Source organism: Urocampus carinirostris, chromosome 8 (genome assembly GCF_059441175.1).
Source record: "Urocampus carinirostris isolate Australia breed hairy pipefish chromosome 8, RoL_Ucar_1.0, whole genome shotgun sequence".
Classification (NCBI taxonomy): Eukaryota; Metazoa; Chordata; class Actinopteri; order Syngnathiformes; family Syngnathidae; genus Urocampus; species Urocampus carinirostris.
The window spans coordinates 3,045,276-3,066,602 of NC_142356.1; the positions used below are offsets into that span (position 1 = coordinate 3,045,276).

Here is a 21,327-nt window from a genome sequence, read left to right on the forward strand (position 1 = left end):
TAAAATAAAAACCGACAAGAGAAATATTACTTCAAAAATACTACAACAAGAGGTTTACAACAGAAATACTGCAAATTACACCTCTAGCAATACTACAAAAAATCTATGGAAATACCACAGAAATACTAAAAAATAAAAAATAAAAAAAAAATAAAAAAAGAAAAGAAACGATTGTAACACTATACTGCAAAAACACTACAGAAATACTACAGATATACAACAAACATTCTTAAATGGAAATACTACAAAATACAACAAAGTTGGTACAAAAATACTACAAAAGGTAATACCACAGTAATACTAAAAAAATGTGTATAATCATGAAACTACTGTAATAATACAAAAATACTGTCAAAATACTACAGAAATACTACAAAGAAATGTACCAAAATACTGCTTTGGAACTACATCAATTATACTTCTACTGAAATACTAAAAACATACCAATACATAATACTATAATTTAAAAAACTACTACAGAAATATTACTAAAAAATATTACAAGAGGTTTACAACAGAAATACTGCAAATTACACCTATAGCGATACTACAAAAATACTCCTATGGAAATATCACAAAAATACTACCAAAAGAAACCAACAGTAACACTATACTGCAAAAACACTACAGGAATACTACAGATATACAACGAACATTCTTATATGGAAATACTACAAAATACAACTGAGTTGGTACAAAACTACTACAAAAAGGTAATACCCCAGTAATACTAAAAAAATTACTATAATCATATAACCACTGTAATGATACAAAAATTCTATGAAAATACTACAGATATACTACAAAAAAATCTACCAAAATTCTACCAAAATACTGCTTTGGTAATACATCGATTTTACTTCTACTGAAATACTACAAAAATACCAATACATAATACCATAATATAAAAAACTACTAGAAAAATATTACTAAAGAATACTACAACAAGAGGTTTACAACAGAAATACTGCAAATTACACCTATAGCGATACTACTTCTCCTGTGGAAATATCACAAAAATACTACAAAAATAACAGTACAGTGACACTGAGAATACTGCAGATATACAACAAACATTCTTATATGCAAATACTACAAAATAAGCTGAGTTGGTACAAAAATACTACAAAAAGGTAATCTCACAGCAATACCCAAAAACTTACTACAATCATAAAACTACTGTAATAATACAAAAATACTATGAAAATACTACAGATATACAACAAAAAAAATGTACTTTCAAAATACAACAAAAGTACTACAGAAATACTACTTAAAATGACTTCATAAATACTGCAAAAATAGTACTTAAACAAAACGACAGTAACACTGCAAAAAACTACCAAAATTCAGTAGAAATCCAACTTCAGAAATACTAAAAAATATAGTAATAAGATATATATATATATATATATATATATATATATATATTATATAGTAATACTTCGAAAGTAAATTACAAATGAAGTACTTAAAACAGGGACCTTTAATGATGAGTGTTTCAAAACCAATTATAAGGTGTCATTTGCGGCCCCCGACTATGGAATGAGTTCTCTTAGGGGCCCTCAAATCTTCATTTTGCTTAGGGCCCCATGGAGGTGGGGGCCGGTCCTGACCGACACCAAAAAGTAGTTTGTTACTCCGACAGCTACAAATGACCAGACGTACTCGTATAGAATAGCCACAAAATTAAAGAAATAGAAAAAAAAACATGTTCACTAAGTTGAATAAGCAGTGAAGCTTGCAAATGAACACTTAATTGAGACACTCCATGTCCATTTTGTCTCGGGGCGAAAAATCGCACGAAGATCTCGCAAACTAAAATTTAGCAGACTTTTACCATCATTTCGCATTGATTTTTTGTCGGTTTGTTGTTCCTGTGTTAGACACGCCCCCTCCGGCCCATACGCTGCCTAAAATTCGGTACTAGTGATACACGACCAAATATGTGCATTTGATTTAAGTATATATTTTATAGTTTTAAATTCGGCTTGGATATGAGTATATATGGTAGGGAGAATATTTCCATGGGGAGAAATTCCGTTGCCTCATACTATAGTAATTACAGAGAAAAGTGTTGGAAAGAACACTGTTATGAATAATGCTGTTACGTAACAGCGTTTTTGTGCATGAGTATGTACGTTTTCAATGTTTTTGTTTGTGTTTAACTACATTTTGTGTTTTAAGTACATTTTGGCGCGTGTTTACTTACGTTTTTGTGCATGTTTGCGAACATATTAGTGCCTGTTTACGTACGTTTTTGTGCGCGTTTACCTACATTTCGTGTTTTATGTACATTCTGATCTGTGTTTACCTGTTTTTGGGCATGTTTACGTCCGTTCTGGGTTTCTACTTCTGTTTTTGTGCCTGTTTAAGTACGTTTTTGTGCGTGTTTACCTACATTTCGTGTTTTATGTACGTTTTGGTCTGTGTTTACATACGTTTTTGTGCATGTTTACGTACGTTTTGGGTTTCTTCTTCTGTTTTTGGGTGTGTTTACGTCCGTTTTGGGTTTCTACTTCTCTTTTTGTGTGTTTACGTCCGTTTTGGGTTTCTTCTGTTTTTGGGTGTGTTTACGTCCGTTTTGGGTTTCTTCTTCTGTTTTTGGGTGTGTTTACGTCCGTTTTGGGTTTCTACTTCTCTTTTTGTGTGTTTACGTCCGTTTTGGGTTTCTTCTGTTTTTGGGTGTGTTTACGTCCGTTTTGGGTTTCTTCTTCTGTTTTTGGGTGTGTTTACGTCCGTTTTGGGTTTCTACTTCTCTTTTTGTGTGTTTACGTCCGTTTTGGGTTTCTTCTGTTTTTGGGTGTGTTTACGTCCGTTTTGGGTTTCTTCTTCTGTTTTTGTGTGTGTTTATGTACGTTTTAGTGCATGTTTGCGTGCGTGTTAGTGCCTGTTTGCGTACGTTTTTGTGCGTGTTTGCCTACATTTCGTGTTTTATGTAGGTTTTGGTCTGTGTTTACATACGTTTTTGTGTATGTTTACGTCCGTTTTGGGTTTCTTCTTCTGTTTTTGGGTGTGTTTACGTCCGTTTTGGGTTTCTACTTCTGCTTTTGTGTGTGTTTACGTACGTTCAGGGTTTCTACTTCTGTTTTTGTCTGTGTTTACGTACGTTCTGGGTTTCTACTTCTGTTTTTGTCTGTGTTTACGTACGTTTTAGTTCATGTTTGCGTTCGTATTAGTGCCTGTTTAGGTACGTTTTTGTGCGTGGTTGCCTACATTTCGTGTTATATGTACGTTTTGGTCTGTGTTTACATACATTTTTGTGCATGTTTACGTCCGATTTGGGTTTCTACTTCTGTTTTTTTGTGTGTTTACGTACGTTTTGGGTTTCTACTTGTTTTTGGGTGTGTTTACGTATGTTTTGGGTTTCTACTTCTGTTTTGTGTGTGTTTACGTACGTTTTGGGTTTCTTCTTCTGTTTTTGGGTGTGTTTACGTCCGTTTTGGGTTTCTACTTCTGTTTCGGTGTGTGTTTACGTACATTTTGGGTTTCTTCTTCTGTTTTTTGGGTGTGTTTACATCCGTTTTGGGTTTCTACTTCTGTTTTTGTGTGTGTTCACGTACGTTTTAGGTTTCTTCTTCTGTTTTTGGGTGTGTTTACGTCCGTTTTGGGTTTCTACTTCTGTTTTTGGGCGTGTTTGCGTATATTATAGTGCATGTTTGCGTGTGTATTAGTGCCTGTTTATGTACATTTTTGTGCATGTTTACCTACATTTCGTGTTTTATGTACATTTTGGTCTGTGTTTACATACGTTTTTGTGCATGTTTACGTCCGTTTTGGGCCTCTACTTCTGTTTTTGTGTGTGTTTACGTCCGTTTTGGGTCTCTATTTCTTTTTTTGGGTGTGTTTATTTCCGTTTTGGGTTTCTACTTCTGTTTTTGTGCGTGTTTACGTACGTTTTAGTGCATGTTTGAGCGTGTATTAGTGCCTATTTACGCAAGTTTTTGTGCGTGTATACCTACATTTCGTGTTTTGTGTACATTTTGACGCGTGTTTACTTATGTTTTTGAGCATGATTATGTACAATTTTGTACATGTTTACTTACGTATTCATGTGTGTTACGTCCGTTTTGGGTTTCTACGTCCGTTTTTGTGCGTGTTTACTAACGTTTTTGTGCGTGTTTATGCACATTTTGTGTGCTTACGTTTATTTTGTGCGCGTTTATGTAAGGTTTTTTGCATGTTTACACACATTTTTGTGTGCTTATATACATTTTGCGTGTTTATGTACATTTGTGCGTGTTTACGAACATTTTAGTGCATGTTTATGTACATTTTGTATGCTTATGTACATTTTGTGCATGTTTACATACAATTTGTGTGCTTATGTACGTTTTTGTGTGTGTTTACCTACATTTCGTGTTTTCTGTACATTTTGGCGCGTGTTTACTCATCTTTTTGAGCGTGTTTATGTACAATTTTGTGCATGTTTACGTATGTTTTAATGTGTGTTTACCTCCGTTTTGGGTTTCTTCGTCCGTTTTTTGTGCTTGTTTACATAGTTTTCGTGTGTTTATGTAAATTTCGTGCGTGATTACGTACATGCTGTTATTTTATTAGATTGTTTACCGTTTGTTGCACTTCAAGTGTAAGATAATTTTTTTACTGGTGAGTTGCAATAAATATTAAAAGGTTCTATACCACAACTACCTGTTTTTCTCTATCCACCTGACTCAAAAATTGCTCAGAATATTTCAAATGAAACCAAACTTATTTTTAAAGTAATAGAAAGAGTTACTTTACCTGGTAACAAGTTACCCTTACTATAAAGTAATTCAGTGACTCACTCAGAAAGGTAGTGAGTTTTTTAAAGTATTGTTCCTAAAACCAGTACCACCACAGATTCCAAGTGACGTATGACCCCGCCCCTTTTCCCAGGCACTACCACAGCATCGAGGTCTTCACCCACTACGATCTTCTCACCCTCAACGGCACCAGAGTGGCTGAAGGCCACAAAGCCAGCTTCTGTCTGGAGGACACCTACTGCCCGGACGGTCAGAATTTCAATTCGAGACATCGAACTACCCCCAAAAAACAAGTTTTGTCTCCGGAAACTCTAACTTTGTACGTACTTTGGTGGTTCAGGTAAGCAGAAGCGCTATTCCTGTTACAACATGGGCCAGCAAGGGATCTCGGTGGGCTGCTGGGACACGTATCGTCACGATATCGACTGCCAATGGATCGATATCACCGACGTGAGGCCTGGGGAGTACGTCTTCCAGGTGAGGAACGATATTTTTCTCAGATTGTGTCGCGAGATAGTCGTACTGGTCGACCTATTTACTCATAATTTTTTGAGCAAAGAGATTCGTATTTTTACTCCGATGTCCTCAAAGGGGGGTAAAGGGAATAAAAGCAAAGTGCAGTGGACACCCAGGATATGACATGAATCCGTTCTGTAGTGGGGATCAAAAAGAAAGAAACCCCCTGGTACTCTAATAAAAACCTTAACAACAAAATTTCTAGTAAGCACTACTTATGTGTAACATATGTGATATCATAACATAACATTATACACAAGTATAAATGCAAAGTAGAAAAACGATTTTATTTACCATTGGAGTGATGTGACTTGAGCTGGTACATTGGAGTTAGAGGGTAGATGCAGAGGGGGGAGTATATGTGACAATTGAAGACTAAGTGCCGTACACAAATAAAACAAAGATGTCTAGATAGATAGGTTAAGAAAGACAGAAAGAGACAGACAGAAAGAGACAGACAGAAGGAGACAGACAGACAGACAATCGTCTGGATAGATAGATAGATAGATAGATAGATAGATAGATAGATAGACGTCTAAATAGACGGACAGACGTCTAGATAGATGGATAGATGTCTAGATAGATGGTAAGATAAGTAAAGAAAGAGACGGACGGACAGACAGACAGACGTCTAGATGGATAGATACATGTCTAGATAGATAGATATCTAGATAGATAGATGTCTAGAAAGATGTCTAGATAGATAGATGTCTAGATAGATGTCTAGATAGATAGTTAGATGGATAGATGTCGAGATAGATGTCGAGATAGATAGATGTCTAGATACATAGATGTCTAAATAGATAGAGATAGATAGCTGTCTAGATAAAAAGATGTCTAGATAGATAAATGTCTAGATGACGAGATAGATGTCGAGATAGGTGTCTAGATAGATGACTAGATAGATAGATGTCTAGATTTCTAGATAGATAGATGTCTAGGTTTCTAGATAGATAGATAGATAGATAGAAGTCTAGATAGATGTCTAGATGGATGGATAGAAATCTAGATAGATGTCTAGATAGATGTCTAGATAGCTGGCTAGATAGATAGAGGTCTAGATAGATGTCAGGTTAGATAGATAGATAGATATCGAGATAGCTGTTGAGATAGATGTCTAGATAGATGTCTAGATAGATGGAAGTCTAGATAGATAGATGTCTAGATAGATGACTAGATAGATAGATGTCTAGATTTCTAGATAGATAGAGGTCTAGATTTCTAGATAGATAGATAGAAGTCTAGATAGATGTCTAGATGTATGGATAGAAATCTAGATAGATGTCTAGATAGCTGGCTAGATAGATAGATGTCTAGATAGATGTCAGGTTAGATAGATAGATCGATATCGAGATAGCTGTTGAGATAGATGTCTAGATAGATGTCTAGATAGATGGAAGTCTAGATAGATAGATGTCTAGATAGATGTCTAGATAGATAGATGTCTAGAGAGATAGATGTCTAGATGGATAGATGTCTAGATAGATCGATGTCCAGATAGATCTTGAGATGTCTAGATAGATAACCATGTTTTCGTTTAAAGAAAAGAAAATCTTGCATTTTCCCTTTCTTCGCACAGTGACCCAAAGTAAACGAACGGCCCCAAAAAGTGGAAAGCGGCTGGGTTCCCATTTCAAATCCGCGTGCGTGTTTAAAAGCCATAAGGGACTCTAATGGCTGCAAAGTGGCCCTCGGCCAAGCTTTCAGGTACTAGCGTGTACTTTAGGGCCGATACTTTGAACGCGGCCCACCATTTCATGTGGCTTTATATAGACGGGAGACCTGCTATTAGTGCCACAGCGTATATTGCTAGTCCACGGAAAAACTCAAAGTAGTTGAGGTCTTTTTTAACTCCTGCTCTCGCTCTGTGATTTATTCTATTTATATCGATAAAGTTGGTTTTAATTAGGGTTTTTATTTGCATTATCAAGCGGGAGATGTGGGCGAATGCTGCGTCGGCCGTTTTTAGGAGCGCTTGTTTAAAACCGTGAGTCACGTTTAACCCCGGATTTTGACTCCCGTCGAGGTGGGATGAGGACACAGAAGTCGCGCCGGAGTATAAGTCGCAGGCGTGGTGGTTTATGGAACGTTTGCACTCGATTGGAGCGATGTGACTTGAGCTGGTATAGTGGAGTTAGGGGGTGGATGCAGAGGGAGGTAGGATATGTGACGGTGGATTCAAAATGAAAACTGATTTTAAAATTCCCACATGTGACCCAATGTCAAATTAGGCAAAGGGGACTTCACCTTGGTGCCGCTTTAAGCATTTACAACTCACAAATGAGCCCCGTTATTCAGGCGTATTTGACTCTTTTTTTTTCCACTTTTTCCCTCTCTAACCGCTCAGGTTAGCCATATGGCTGCCGACTATGGCTCCCCGCTTGCTGCTTTTTTTACTATTAGATCCTTTAGCTTTGTCCATCTCCCATCAGTAGTCATGTCACAGTCACCTCTTTTGGGCAGTTGTCACGGTTTCCTTCTTTAGCCACTCATGTGTAAAACACTTGGCTACTGCAGGCTATGGCTTGCGGCTAAATTGTGGTTGTTCACTGCTCCAGCTTCAAGTGTCACTTAGCTTACACCGCTGAGTTCAATCATTCGGACATCTGGTGCTTGTTTTCAATTGTTTCCATCTTTAGCCACTCATGTAAAACACTTGGCTACTGCAGGCTATGGCTTGCGGCTAATTTGTGGTTGTTCACTGCTCCAGCTTCAAGTATCACTTGCCTTACACCGCTGAGTTCAATCATTTGGACCTCCGGTGCTTGTTTTCTATTGTTTCCATCTTTAGCCACTCATGTTAGACACTTGGCTAATGCAGGCTATGGCTTGCGGCTAAATTGTGGTTGTTTACTGCTCCAGCTTGAAGCGTCACTTGCCTAACACTGCTGAGTTCAATCTTTCGGACATCAGGTGCGTGCTTGTTTTCTATTGTTTCCATCTTTAGCCACGCATGTTAGACACTTGGCTGCAGGTTACAGCTTGCTGCTATTGTTATAATTAAGTGTGCTCGCTTTGTCCTCCAGTATCACTTGCCTTCCACAGCAGTCACGCAAGTGAACATTGCGGAGTTCTGTGGGTTTTTTTTTCATTGTTTCCTTCTCTAGCGACTGTAGGCAATGGCTTGCCGCTAAATTGTAGTTGTTGACTTCTGCTATAAGTGTCACTTGCCTTACACTGCTGTGTTCAGTAATTCAGACATCCGGCGTTTGTTTCCCATTGTTTCCGTCTTTAGCCAATCACGATAGCCACTTGGCCTAACGCTGGTCGCTACTGTTATCGTATAATGCTTCTGTTTCGTCCTTCCGTGTCACAAAAAACCCCCCGCAATTTTCCACTCATAATAAAAAATGTTCGGTTAGCGTACGATATTTTTCATTGTTTCTCGTAAAAAACAGACAAAAATAAAGATAAGCAAAAAAAATTATCTCCTAAATGGTGGATTATTTATTTAATTTTAGGAAAAAAAATGTAGTTTTTTTACAGTGATGGAGGCATCTTTGATTTTGTTTTCCACTGTTTCCTTCTCCAGCAACTCATGTTAGCCATTTTGAGTAGCTTCTCCCACTCCCCATTACACACTGTCTCTTTAAAACAAGAATTTAAAAACTATGTTGTATGGTTAAAGTTTTAGACTGGAAAAAAAAATGAATTCTGTGCATTGTTCATTTTTCAGTTCATTTTAGGAAAAGGAATTCTTTTTAAAAGCTAAATTATCTTGGGGTATCCGATTTTTTATGGCTATTTTGACAAAAAAGTAAAATAAAATAAAATCAATCGGAAAGAATATAAGGACTTGAAATATGAATTGCGTTTTCTTTTTGGAATGTGCGCACCTCCGATCCAAAATACATCGACTTCCAGTTGTAAATAATGACGCACTGTCACTTTAATACAGCCCCTTGTGTATATAACAGGCCGAGATCCTCTCCTGATGTCTAAAATGGTCTTTTTTTTTATACGCACATAAAAATGAAGTGGCAAAAATCTTCAGATGCTTTGCTTGACTCATTCTGTCTGCAACCAGGAGCGAAAATAATTTGTAGGAAGTGTCAGTGATGTCAGCGGGTGAGCCATCCATCAAATGAAGAGCTTTTGGTGGCGTTTTTTTGCTTCAATTCAAGAAAAGTGCTTTGCTCATTGAGCAGCGGGCGGCAGACAACATGAAATGACAGGCTGCGGTTTGGATTACAAACTAAAGCTGTCATCCGCATCCTTGGGATGTATTAAGACACAGTTAGCCCGCGAGACCACACCCAGAGAAGCGCAAGAGAGAAATGAGATGCGGTTTGAAAGATATCCGCTTGATGCTGACAATGCCAGGTGCCACTTCGCAAAGTCTCTGGGACTACATTACTCTCTCTTTTTTTTCTCTCTCTTTCTTGTTCTCTCTCGATTTCTCACTCTCTGTTTATTCATGTCTCTTTCTTCTTTCTTTTTCTCTCTCTTTTACACTCACTCTGTGTCTCTATAGCTCTGTCTCTTGTTTTTATTCTTTCTTTTCTCTCTCTCTCTCTCTTTTTGCTTTCTCTCTCTCTTTTTTGTTTTCTCTTTTTCTTTCTCACTCTGTATACCATTGTCCGTTCTTTCCCTTTTTTGCTGCATGTTGGTCTCTCTCTCTCTCTCTTCTCTCTCTCTCTCTCTCTCTCTCATCTCTCTCTCTCTCTCTCATCTCTCTCTCTCTCTCTCTCTCTCTCTCTCTCTCTCTCTCTCTCTCTCTTGCTTCTGTCTCTTTCTCCCTCTCTCTCTCTCTCTCGCTTCAGTCTCTCCTATTCCCTCTCTCTCGCTTCAGTCTCTCCTATTCCTCTCTCACTCTCTCTCGCTTCAGTCTCTCTCTCTCTCGCTCTTTTGCTTCTGTCTCTTTCTCCCTCTCTCTCTCTCTCTCTCTCTCTCTCGCTTCAGTCTCTCTATTCCTCTCTCTCGCTTCAGTCTCTCCTATTCCTCTCTCTCGCTCAGTCTCTCCTATCCTCTCTCTCTCTCTCTCTCTCTCTCTCTCTCTCTCTCTCTCTCTCTCTCTCTCTCTCTCTCTCTCTCTCTCTCTCTCTCTCTCTCTCTCTCTACTCTCTCTCTCTCTCTCTCTCTCTCTCTCTCTCTCTCTCTCTCTGCATTTTCTCTCTCTCTCTCTCTTTCTCTCTTCCTACCCTTAGTGCTTTCTTTTATCTTTCCTCTCCTTCTGTCATTCTATTTCTCTTTGATTTCTTTCTTCCTCTCCCTTTCTTTGCCCCTCTCTCACGACTTCTCTTTTTATCTCTTTTGTTTCTCACGCTCTTTCCCTCTCTCTCTTTTTCTTTCTTTGTCCTGCCCTCTCTGCTTTTCCCTTCCTCTTTCTCTTATTTCTTTATCTCTCTTTTTCTTTCTCTTTAATCTACTACAAGTCCGGCCCCCGACAGAATGTTTGTTCTATCGTGTGGCCTCCCGAGTTGAAATGAGTTTGACACCCCTGATCTACAGTAACCCACCTGTTTCTGAACAGTCAAAGGTTTTTGTTATTCCTGGGTCGAAACATAAAAAGCCATTTTAGAGTGCTGTAGCAGGGTGCGGGGTGGGTAATCTGCGTCAGCATCTGGACTCGCAATATAATTATCGCAAACAATGCGGAATCAAACCGTTGGCGAAGTGTTTAAAACACACGCCCTCCGAGGGTACGAAAATACTCTCGGGATGGCTCAGTCATGGGAACTCGGGAGCAAAAATAAGCAATGCCTTTTGTGTTTTATAGGTGGAAGTCAACCCCTCTTTGGACATGGCCGAGTCGGATTTCAAGAACAACGTCATCCGATGTCGCTGCAAATACGACGGAGTGAGAGCTTACGTCTTCGGCTGCCATGCAGGTACGGTTGGAACGTTATTTGCAAGAGAAATATGAAAACGGAAGTATATTTTGTCCAAAAGGAAACCGAAAAAAAGTTTCAGAAAAAAAACAAAAAAACATTGTGGTGACTTCATGTAAAAAGTGAGGCAAGCCATGTGAAGCTGGTTTTCACACGGGGGCGGAGCAGGTGCATGCCGTGGCTGCTTAATTATCATTTTGCACATGAAAAAGGAGATTGGAGTAAAAAAAATCTCCCAAAAAATTGCCCCAAAAAAACATTGTGGTGACTTCATGTAAAAAGTGAGGCAAGCCATGTGAAGCTGGTTTTCACACGGGGGCGGAGCTGGTGCATGCCATGGATGCTTATTAATCATTTTGCACAAGAAAAAAGAGATTGAAGTAAAAAAAATCTCAAAAAAATGGCCCAAAAAAACATTGTGGTAACTTCATGTAAAAAGTGAGGCAAGCCATGTGAAGCTGGTTTTCACACGGGGGCGGAGTAGGTCTACGCCGTGGCTGCTTATTTATCATTTTGCACATGAAAAAGGAGATTGGAGTAAAAAAAATCTCCAAAAAAGTTGCCAAATTTTAACCAACATTGTCTCAAAGGTTCCTGTGTCACTCTGCTTCCTTGTTAGCAGCTAGCCAAATTGTGGCTAATGCATACTTCGAATTTAATTATCTACAATTGAGCAATCTTAAAGAAATGAAGGACAAAAACTGAGCTCTGCTAAGCTTTTACGAACAAGACATTTTCTCAAAAGTCCCTCTGCTTCGACGTTTTTGCTAGCTGCTAACCGCACTTTAGCTCATGTTTACATGCTAACGCTAAAAAGCTAAATATCGACAGTTGAGCAATCTTAAAGAAATGTGGGACAAAAAGGAGCTCTGCTAAGCTTTTACGAACAAGACACTTTCTCAAAAGTCCCTCTGCTTTGATGTTTTTGCTAGCTGCTAACCGCACTTTAGCTCATGTTTCCATGCTAACGCTACAAAGCTAAATATCTAGAGTTGAGCAATTTTAAAGAAATGTGGGACAAAAAACGAGCTCTGCTAAGCTTTTACGAACAAGACACTTTCTCAAAAGTCCCTCTGCTTTGATGTTTTTGCTAGCTGCTAACCGCACTTTAGCTCATGTTTCCATGCTAACGCTACAAAGCTAAATATCTAGAGTTGAGCAATTTTAAAGAAATGTGGGACAAAAAAGGAGCTCTGCTAAGCTTTTACGAACAAGACACTTTCTCAAAAGTCCCTCTGCTTTGATGTTTTTGCTAGCTGCTAACCGCACTTTAGCTCATGTTTCCATGCTAACGCTACAAAGCTAAATATCTAGAGTTGAGCAATTTTAAAGAAATGTGGGACAAAAAAGGAGCTCTGCTAAGCTTTTACGAACAAGACACTTTCTCAAAAGTCCCTCTGCTTTGACGTTTTTGCTAGCTGCTAACCGCACTTTAGCTCATGTTTCCATGCTAACGCTACAAAGCTAAATATCTAGAGTTGAGCAATTTTAAAGAAATGTGGGACAAAAAAGGAGCTCTGCTAAGCTTTTACGAACAAGACACTTTCTCAAAAGTCCCTCTGCTTTGATGTTTTTGCTAGCTGCTAACCGCACTTTAGCTCATGTTTCCATGCTAACGCTACAAAGCTAAATATGTAGAGTTGAGCAATTTTAAAGAAATGTGGGACAAAAAAGGAGCTCTGCTAAGCTTTTACGAACAAGACACTTTCTCAAAAGTCCCTCTGCTTTGACGTTTTTGCTAGCTGCTAACCGCACTTTAGCTCATGTTTACATGCTAACGCTAAAAAGCTAAATATCGACAGTTGTGCAATCTTAAATAAATGTGGGACGAAAAGAAGCTCTGCTAAGCTTTTACCAACAAGACATTTTATCAAAAGTCCCTCAGCTTCGACGTTTTTGCTAGCTGCTAACCGCACTTCAGCTCATGTTTACATGCTAACGCTACAAAGCTAAATATCTACAGTTGAGCAATCTTAAAGAAATGTGGGACAAAAAGGAGCTCTGCTAAGCTTTTACCAACAAGACATTTTCTCATAAGTCCCTCTGCTTCGATGTTTTTGCTAGCTGCTAACCGCACTTTAGCTCCTGTTTCCATGCTAACGCTACAAAGCTAAATATCGACAGTTGAGCAATTTTTAAGAAATGGAAGATAAAAAGGAGCTCTGCCAAGTTTTAACCAACAAGACATAAATGTTGGTTGTTGGTGGTTACATCTGCTTTCACATTTTTGTTAGCCGCTAGCCAGACTTTGTCAAATGTTTAAATGCTAACGCTACCAAGATAACCATCTAAAGTTGAATAATTTTAAGGACATGATGGGGGATAAAAAAGCCACTCTTCCAAGCTTTAACCAACAAGACATTTTCTCAGAAATTTGTGCTTCCCTCTACTTTCGCATTTTTGCTAGCCGGACTTTGGCTAATGATTAGATGCTAACCCTACGAAGCTAAATATCTACAGCTGACTTATTTTAAGGAGATGGAAAACAAATAAATAGGAACTCGGCCAAACTTTAACCAAGAATACATTTTCTCAAGAGGTGGTGGTTCCCTCAACTTTCGCATTTTTGCTAGCCGGACTTTGGCTAATGATTAAATGCTAACACTACAAAGCTAAATATCTGACTAACTTTAAAGAGATGGAAGACAAATAAAGAGGAGCTTGGCCAAACTTTAACCAACAATACATTTTATTAAAAGTTGGTGGTTCCCTCTACTTTCGCATTTTTGCTAGCCGGACTTTGGCTAATGATTAGATGCTAACCCTACAAAGCTAAATATTTAAAGCTAACTCATTTTAAGGAGATGGAAGACAAATAAAATGGAGTTTAGCCAAACTTTTACCAACAATAAAAAAATATAAGAGTTGGTGGTTGCCTCTACTTTCACATTATTGCTAGCCGGACTTTGGCTAATGCTAACCGTACAAAGCTAAATATCCACAACTGAATAATTTAAGTAAATGGAAGATGAACAAAGAGAAGCTCTGCCAAACTTTAACCAACAATACATTTTCTCAAGAGTTGGTGGTACCCTCTACTTTCGCATTTTTGTTAGCCGGACTTTGGCTAATGATTGGATGCTAACCCTACAAAGCTAAATATTTAAAGCTGACTCATTTTAAAGAGATAGAAGACAAATAAAGAGGAGCTTGGCCAAACTTTAATAAGAGTTGGTGGTTCCCTTTACTTTCACATTTTCGATAGCCGCTATCTGGACGTTGGCTAACGACTACATGCTAACACGAACGAAAAATGAGCCGAAATGAAAAACTAAAAACTGAATACTTAAATATAATTCTTATTTTTCACTGACTAGCTAAAAATGTACGATGTACTGTAAAATAATAACAAGGCATATAACTAGATGCTATTTTAAGTGACTTTAGCTAATGTTTACATGCTAACGCGCCAGTTCTAATTGGATAAACACAAACTTTGTGTGTGACTTTCAGTTTTTTTTGTTCCCAAAGGCTAGCGCTAAGCTAACTGCGACGGGTTTAATTTCCTTTTATTACTTTAACTTGGCAAATACGCGAGTGTGACTCGTTTGTAGCATTCGACCGCGCCCGCTACCGCAACGTCGTAAATTTTCGGCTTAATCCTGTTTTCCTGTCACTATTTACTCTCGTCTGTTAAAAGATACATATTAAGCGAAATATGGTTTTAGTTTGGCGTATATGAGAGTGTGACTCGTTCGTTGCATTAGACTGCTTCAACTACCTCACCATCATCATTTATTCCCTTCTACTCCTGTTCTCCTGTCACTATTCTTTCTCCTGTTCATAAAGAGCTTATTATTATCATCTTAATTTGGCGAATGTTCAAGTGTGACTCGTTCGCCGCGTTAGACTGCTTCACTAACTCACCATCATCATTTTTTTCCCTTCTACTCCTGTTCTCCTGTTACTATTCATTCTCCTGCCTGTTAAAAGCTAAAATGGCCCAGAAATAATAATTAAATGACTAATAACTAACCAAAAACTATTAATTATAAAACGTGTAGGGAGTATTCAGTTAAGCTAATTGTCATTATTATCCACTAGACTCAAAGTAGAATGAACTTGTTTGTATTTTTTTCATTTTCGATCTTGAAACAGATTTACTTCTACCTTTAGCACGTTGTCAGGATCTTGCTAGGCCCATAAATGTATTTTTATGTTGTTTGGAGAGTTTGAAGGTTCCTTTCGGGATTTTAACTTTCTTACTCGCTGACGCCATCTTATGGCTTGTGTCATGATTGCAGCCTCTGTCAAGCTCCTTGTGTTGCGTGTGCAAGTACGTTCATTTCTAAGACACACACGAATAAACTTCTTTTGTCATCTTTTATTTTTTTAGGCTTTTTCCTTATGTCTCCATTTTTAAGCTACACTAAAAAAAACTGTGAGACGAGCATAAAGTAGCTCTCCACCCCCTTCTTCCCTGATAACTAATGTGTTGCGCGGCCCGAACAGCTTTACTAAAAAAAAAAAAAAAAGCAGATAGGCGTGGTAGAAAAAAAAATTAAAAAGGCTTTTTTCAACACCTCAAACAACGCACCCCACCCTTAATAAATTATGGTTTGTACACCTCTTTTACAGCCTAACACTTTTCAAGCACTTTCAAGGCCAATTTTTCCATTTTTCCAGTACCTTTCAAGGAAGAAACCCAGCGGGGGGCGTGACTTTGATGATGCAAATAAAGTCGCTATCGTGCTGCTAGCTCATACTTTGTGCTATTTTGAGATGTTCCCATCTATGATCATTTTCTGTTAATGGGCTGCTGTAAACTGACATGAATTCTGCCTCAACAATGCACATGGTTAAAGGCTCCTGGGTAACAATTGAGTTCAAGTATGGTATGTATAAATAGCAGAAAAATGAGCCATATTTGGACTCATTTCAACCATAATGATATTCATATTCATATTAATTAGTATTATACACATTTTCTGTGGATCTTTGAATATTCTAATTTATATTTTTATATTTATATTTTATGTGTTTTTCAGGGATCCCCTGCAAAACATGAAATTACTAATTACTAAATAATTTGTTGCATAATGTTTTATTGATAATGATAAAATATCATTGAAAAAACAAAAAAAACGTTCAGGAGTCAAAAAAGAGTCAAAATAGTCGGTTTTCTAAATAGATCCGTCCTCTTGGGTGCAACCAGTAGGGGGCAGTGATGCCACCATAAATACAATCCACCAGAGCAGGCGTGTCAGCGTCATTTTCATACACTTCGTTTTTCTTTTACATTTATTGTTTGGTTTATAGAGTCAGACTGCCACGAAACGTGTCAATGGCAACAATTTCAAGCATTTTCAAGCACTTCGCTCAAAATTTAAGCATTTTCGGCGTGATGAGGGGGCCCCATCGTGGGAAATGTGAACTCTCTACCAAATAAGACCGACAAACTGGCCGTGCTGGTAAAAAAACATCAAAGCATACAGGGAGTGCCGTGTGCTGTGTTTTACGGAAACGTGGCTCACGTCTAGCGTCCCGGACGTTAACGTGGAGCTACCCGGCTTCAGTGCTGTTAGGACAGACGGAGACACGAAAGCCTGCGGGAAGCGGGGAGGAGGCAAACTCACTACGTGAACACGAGGTGGTGTAACCCTGGGCACAAAGATTTCCATCTGCTGCAGGGACGTCGAACTTTTGGCCTAGCGTGTGATGTTATCCACTCCGCTGTTGCTAAACTACAACACAGCACCCCGAGGCCATCCTGTTAATCTGTTAATAATCAACACAAGGATACTGCTGGAAGTGTGAATTTCCCTACGGGGATGAATAAAGTATCTATTTTCCAGACCTTGGAAACACATAATCAAAATCCTAGCATTTTCAAGGATTTCAAGCACCTGTACGAACGGGTATCTATAGCAGGTAAATAGACGGCATCCCTTAATCGCTTTCCTCATTATTTGCCCAATCAGGTGACGCTTACAGTGCGGACGCGGAGAACTTGTTCGACCACCAGCACCAGATCACCAACAACTTCCTGTGAGCGGAGCGCGGCCCAGGGACGGGTACACAAGCACACGAAGCGGCCGAGGGACGGGGGGGAAAAAATGGGTGCTATTTTGCCTTATTTGAATAAATTTTGTAATGTATTGCACATGTATTGTCATGTACAGTTTGATATTATCTCTCTGGAACAATCTCTAATTTATGCAGATTTTATTGTACTTTGGCAATCTTTTTTCTTTTGTATTGTTAATTTGATACTGCCAAATCATTTACTTGTTTGTTCAACACCTGGGGGCGCCGCCGCACTGCGCCGTAATTATTACGCAAATGGTAGAGCGAAAAAAAATAAACGTCAGACTGACAAACATGTTTTTTCTTGCAGATTTTGTACGATAAGGATAGCGATTAAAGTGAGGGTTTAGCTGATTGTAAAGGCCTTAAAGGTACAGTGTTTGTTTGGAAGGCCTTGGAAGACACATCACCTGTCCTTTAAGCTTTAGTTCAACTGCGGTGCTTCCCCACTCTGGAGGCCCCTCGTTAAGATTTTTGATTTAAACCAAATATTTTGTGACAAATGCAATCAGCTAATTTAACAAAGGCAAGAACTTTACGTTATGTGTGATATGCATTTATTGTCCTTTAAGCTTCAGTTCAACGGCAGTGATGGTCTCCTACTTGGCAGCATAAGCTGTTTGTTCCCCATTTCAAGAAAATATTTTAAAAATTACAATATAAAAAATGATTCATCAATAGGTCTCATTCGAGAAACTCACCCAAAGTTATGTGCAAGACGCATCCACTGTTCTTTTTAGCTTCAGTTCAACAGCAGTGATCATCTGCTTCACCACCCAGGAAGCCTTCGTTCCATGTTTCAATTAAAAATATTAAATATTAAAAAATTGCTATTACAATAATGATTAATCAAATAGTCTAATTCAAGAAACTCACCCAAGGTTATGTGCAAGACGCATCAACTGTCCTTTTTAGCTTCAGTTCAACAGCAGTGACCATCTGCTTCTCCACCTTGGAGGCCTTTCGTTTCATGTTTCAATTTAAATAAAATATTTCCGATTACAATAATGATTAATCAAATAGTCTAATTCAAGAAACTCACCCAAGGTTTTTGTGCTAGACGCATCAACTGTCCTTTCACCTTTAGTTCAACAGGACTGACTGTCTGCTTTTCCACTCTGGAGGCCCCTCTTTTCAGTTTTTGATATAAACCAAATATTTTGCGTTAGTATTGAAAAATATGACAAACTTGGTTTAAAGGCAAGAACTTTACTTTATGTGTGATATGCATTCATTGTCCTTTAAGCTTCAGTTCAACGGCAGTGCTGATCTCCTACTAGACGCAGAGGCCCTTTGTTCCCCATTTCAAGAAGATATTTCTTAATTACAATTACAAAAATGACTGATCAAGTAGTGTAATTCAAAAAAACTCACTCAAGGTTATGTGTAAGACGCATCCACTGTCCTTTTTAGCTTCAGTTCAAAAGCAGTGACCATCTGCTTCTCCACCCTAGAGGCCCTTCATTCCATGTTTCAATTTGAATAAAATATTTCCGATTACAATAATGATTGATCAAATAGTCTAATTCAAGAAACTCACCCAAGGTTATGTGCAAGACGCATCGACTGTCCTTTCAGCTTCAGTTCAACAGGAGTGACCATCTACTTCTCCAACCTGTAGGCCCTTCATTCCGATTTCAAAATATTTTACAACTACATTTACCTCATTTAACAAAAATGGCTCAAGGGCAGAATCTCACTGAAAGTTGCATTAAGGTGCATCCACTGACCTTCAAGCTTCAGTTCAACAGTGGTGACCAACTCCTGCCCTGCTAGGGCAGACCTTTGTTCCACATTTCATTTTGAATATGAGCTTGTATAACAAACTTGGTTTAAAGGCAAGAACTTTTTGTTATGTGTAATATGCATCCACTGTCCTTTAAGCTTCAGTTCAACGGCAGGGATGATTTCCTAGTTGGCTGGAGAGGCCCTTTGTTCTCCATTTCAATAAAATATTTTATAGTTACATTACAACACATGATGAAAAATCACCTGATTTAAAAAACATGGCTAAACGGCAGAATCTCACTGAAAGTTGCATGCAAGGTGCATCCACTGACCTTCAAGCTTCAGTTCAACAGCAGTGACCATCTGCTTCTCCACCTTGGAGGCCCTTTGTTTCACGTTTCAATTAAAATAAAATATTTTTCAATGACAATAAAGATTAAATACAAATAATCACATAGAGTATGCATTCATTGTCCTTTAAGCTTCAGTTCAACGGCAGTGCTGATCTCCTACTAGACCGCAGAGGCCCTTTGTTCCCCATTTCAGGAAGATATTTCTTTATTACGATTACAAAAATGACTGATCAATTAGTGTAATTCAAAAAAAACTCACCCAAGGTTATGTACAAGACGTATCAACTGTCCTTTCAGCTTCAGTTCAACAGGAGTGACCATCTGCTTCTCCACCCTGTAGGTTCCTCATTCCACATTTCCATAAAATATTTTTCAATTACATTGCAACTCATGATGAATCAAAACACAATTTAACAAACATGGCTCAGCAGCAGAATCTCACTGAAAGTTTAATGCAAGGTGCATCCACTGACCTTTAAGCTTCAGTTCAACAGCAGTGACCATCTGCTTCTCCACCTTGGAGGCCCTTTGTTTCATGTTTCAATTAAAATAAAATATTTTGCAATGACAATAAAGATTAAATACAAATAATCACATAGAGTATGCATTCATTGTCCTTTAAGCTTCAGTTCAACGGCAGTGCTGATCTCCTACTAGACCGCAGAGGCCCTTTGTTCCCCATTTCAAGAAGATATTTCTTTATTACGATTACAAAAATGACTGATCAATTAGTGTAATTAAAAAAACTCACCCAAGGTTATGTACAAGACGCATCAACTGTCCTTTCAGCTTCAGTTCAACAGGAGTGATCATCTTCTTCTCCACCCTGTAGGCCCCTCATTCCACATTTCCATAAAATATTTTTCAATTACATTGCAACTCATAATGAATCAAAACACAATTTAACAAACACGGCTCAGCAGCAGAATCTCACTGAAAGTTTCATGCAAGGTGCATCCACTGACCTTTAAGCTTCAGTTCAATAGAGGTGACCATACCCTGCCCTGCCTGGGCGGCCCTTTGTTCCACCTTTTATCTTAAATATGAGCTTGTATAACAAACTTGGTTTAATGGCAAGAACTTTACATTATGTGAAATATGCATCCACTGACCTTCAAGCTTCAGTTCAACAGTGGTGACCATCCCCTGCAGATTTTATGGTACTTTGGCAACGTATAGCGCGGCCATTTTAGATAAAAATAACAATGAATATAAAGCTTTAGGTATACGGTGTTTGTTTGGAAATCGTTGCAGGAACCACATTGTAAAAAAGGCGACTGCTTTGGCGCCTTCTATTTCCAACCACCTTAGCAACACGCTAAGTTTCTTGAAATCCTTTTTTATCCTCGAGGATTTTCACATGAGTCACCCTCAAAGCTGAGTGTTCACTCAGTCCTTTAAAGGGACAGTGTGTAATAATTTACTTCTTGAGGTGGTTGGAGCTTGGAATCCTGCATTTAAAGAAAACGCAGAGGATAAGATGAAGTTCCAAAGCCTACTTTTAAAATGTTACGGGTGAGAAAGAAGGAAAGGGGACGATAAAGAGCAGGATAAAACCGGGGTGGCTGAAAAGAGCTCATACCTGGAGTTGGTCATAAATGGCTAACTCAGGGGTCAGCAACCCAAAATTTGAAAAGAGCCATAACGGATCAAAACCTTATAAAAAGCAGTTTTTAAACAAGGTGATAAATTCTAATGCTTATTCTAAAGAAAACCATCACACAAAAAAAATACATGTATACCATCGTTTTCGAACCTCAAACATTTCTGAAAAATCTCTAGGGAGCCACGAGGGTAGTGCTAAAGTTCCACATGCGGCTCTAGGGCCACAGGTTGTTGACCCCCAGGCTAACTTTAGCGGCTAGTGGGAGAAGCTACTAGAAAGGACAGCAGCTAACAATAACAATAGCAACTCGCTCTAGCCAGGAGCTAGGTGGCTCACATGGGTGGGTGGATTGATGGATGTCTAGATAGATAGATAGATAAATGCCTAGATATAGATTGAAATATGTCTAGATAGATAGAAAGATGTCTAGATAGATAGATCTCTAAATGTCTAGATAGATAGATGTCTCGATAGATAGATGTCTAGGTAGATGTCTAGATAGATAGAGATAGATGTCTAGA

At 38.5% G+C, this 21,327-nt stretch overlaps 1 protein-coding gene across 1 annotated transcript in view; it reads left to right on the forward strand.

Moving 5' to 3' along the window:
• Positions 1-17,333, forward strand: part of LOC148360499 (lysyl oxidase homolog 4-like) — a 54,968-nt gene extending 37,635 nt beyond the window's left edge. Inside the window, exons 12-15 of the mRNA XM_088342974.1 lie at positions 4,879-4,994; positions 5,086-5,222; positions 10,981-11,092; positions 17,014-17,333. Of these exons, the coding sequence (XP_088199100.1) occupies positions 4,879-4,994; positions 5,086-5,222; positions 10,981-11,092; positions 17,014-17,084 (436 nt within the window). The 3' untranslated portion in view covers positions 17,085-17,333. The remainder of the gene's footprint in view (positions 1-4,878; positions 4,995-5,085; positions 5,223-10,980; positions 11,093-17,013) is intronic.
• Positions 17,334-21,327: the final 3,994 nt, after the last annotated feature.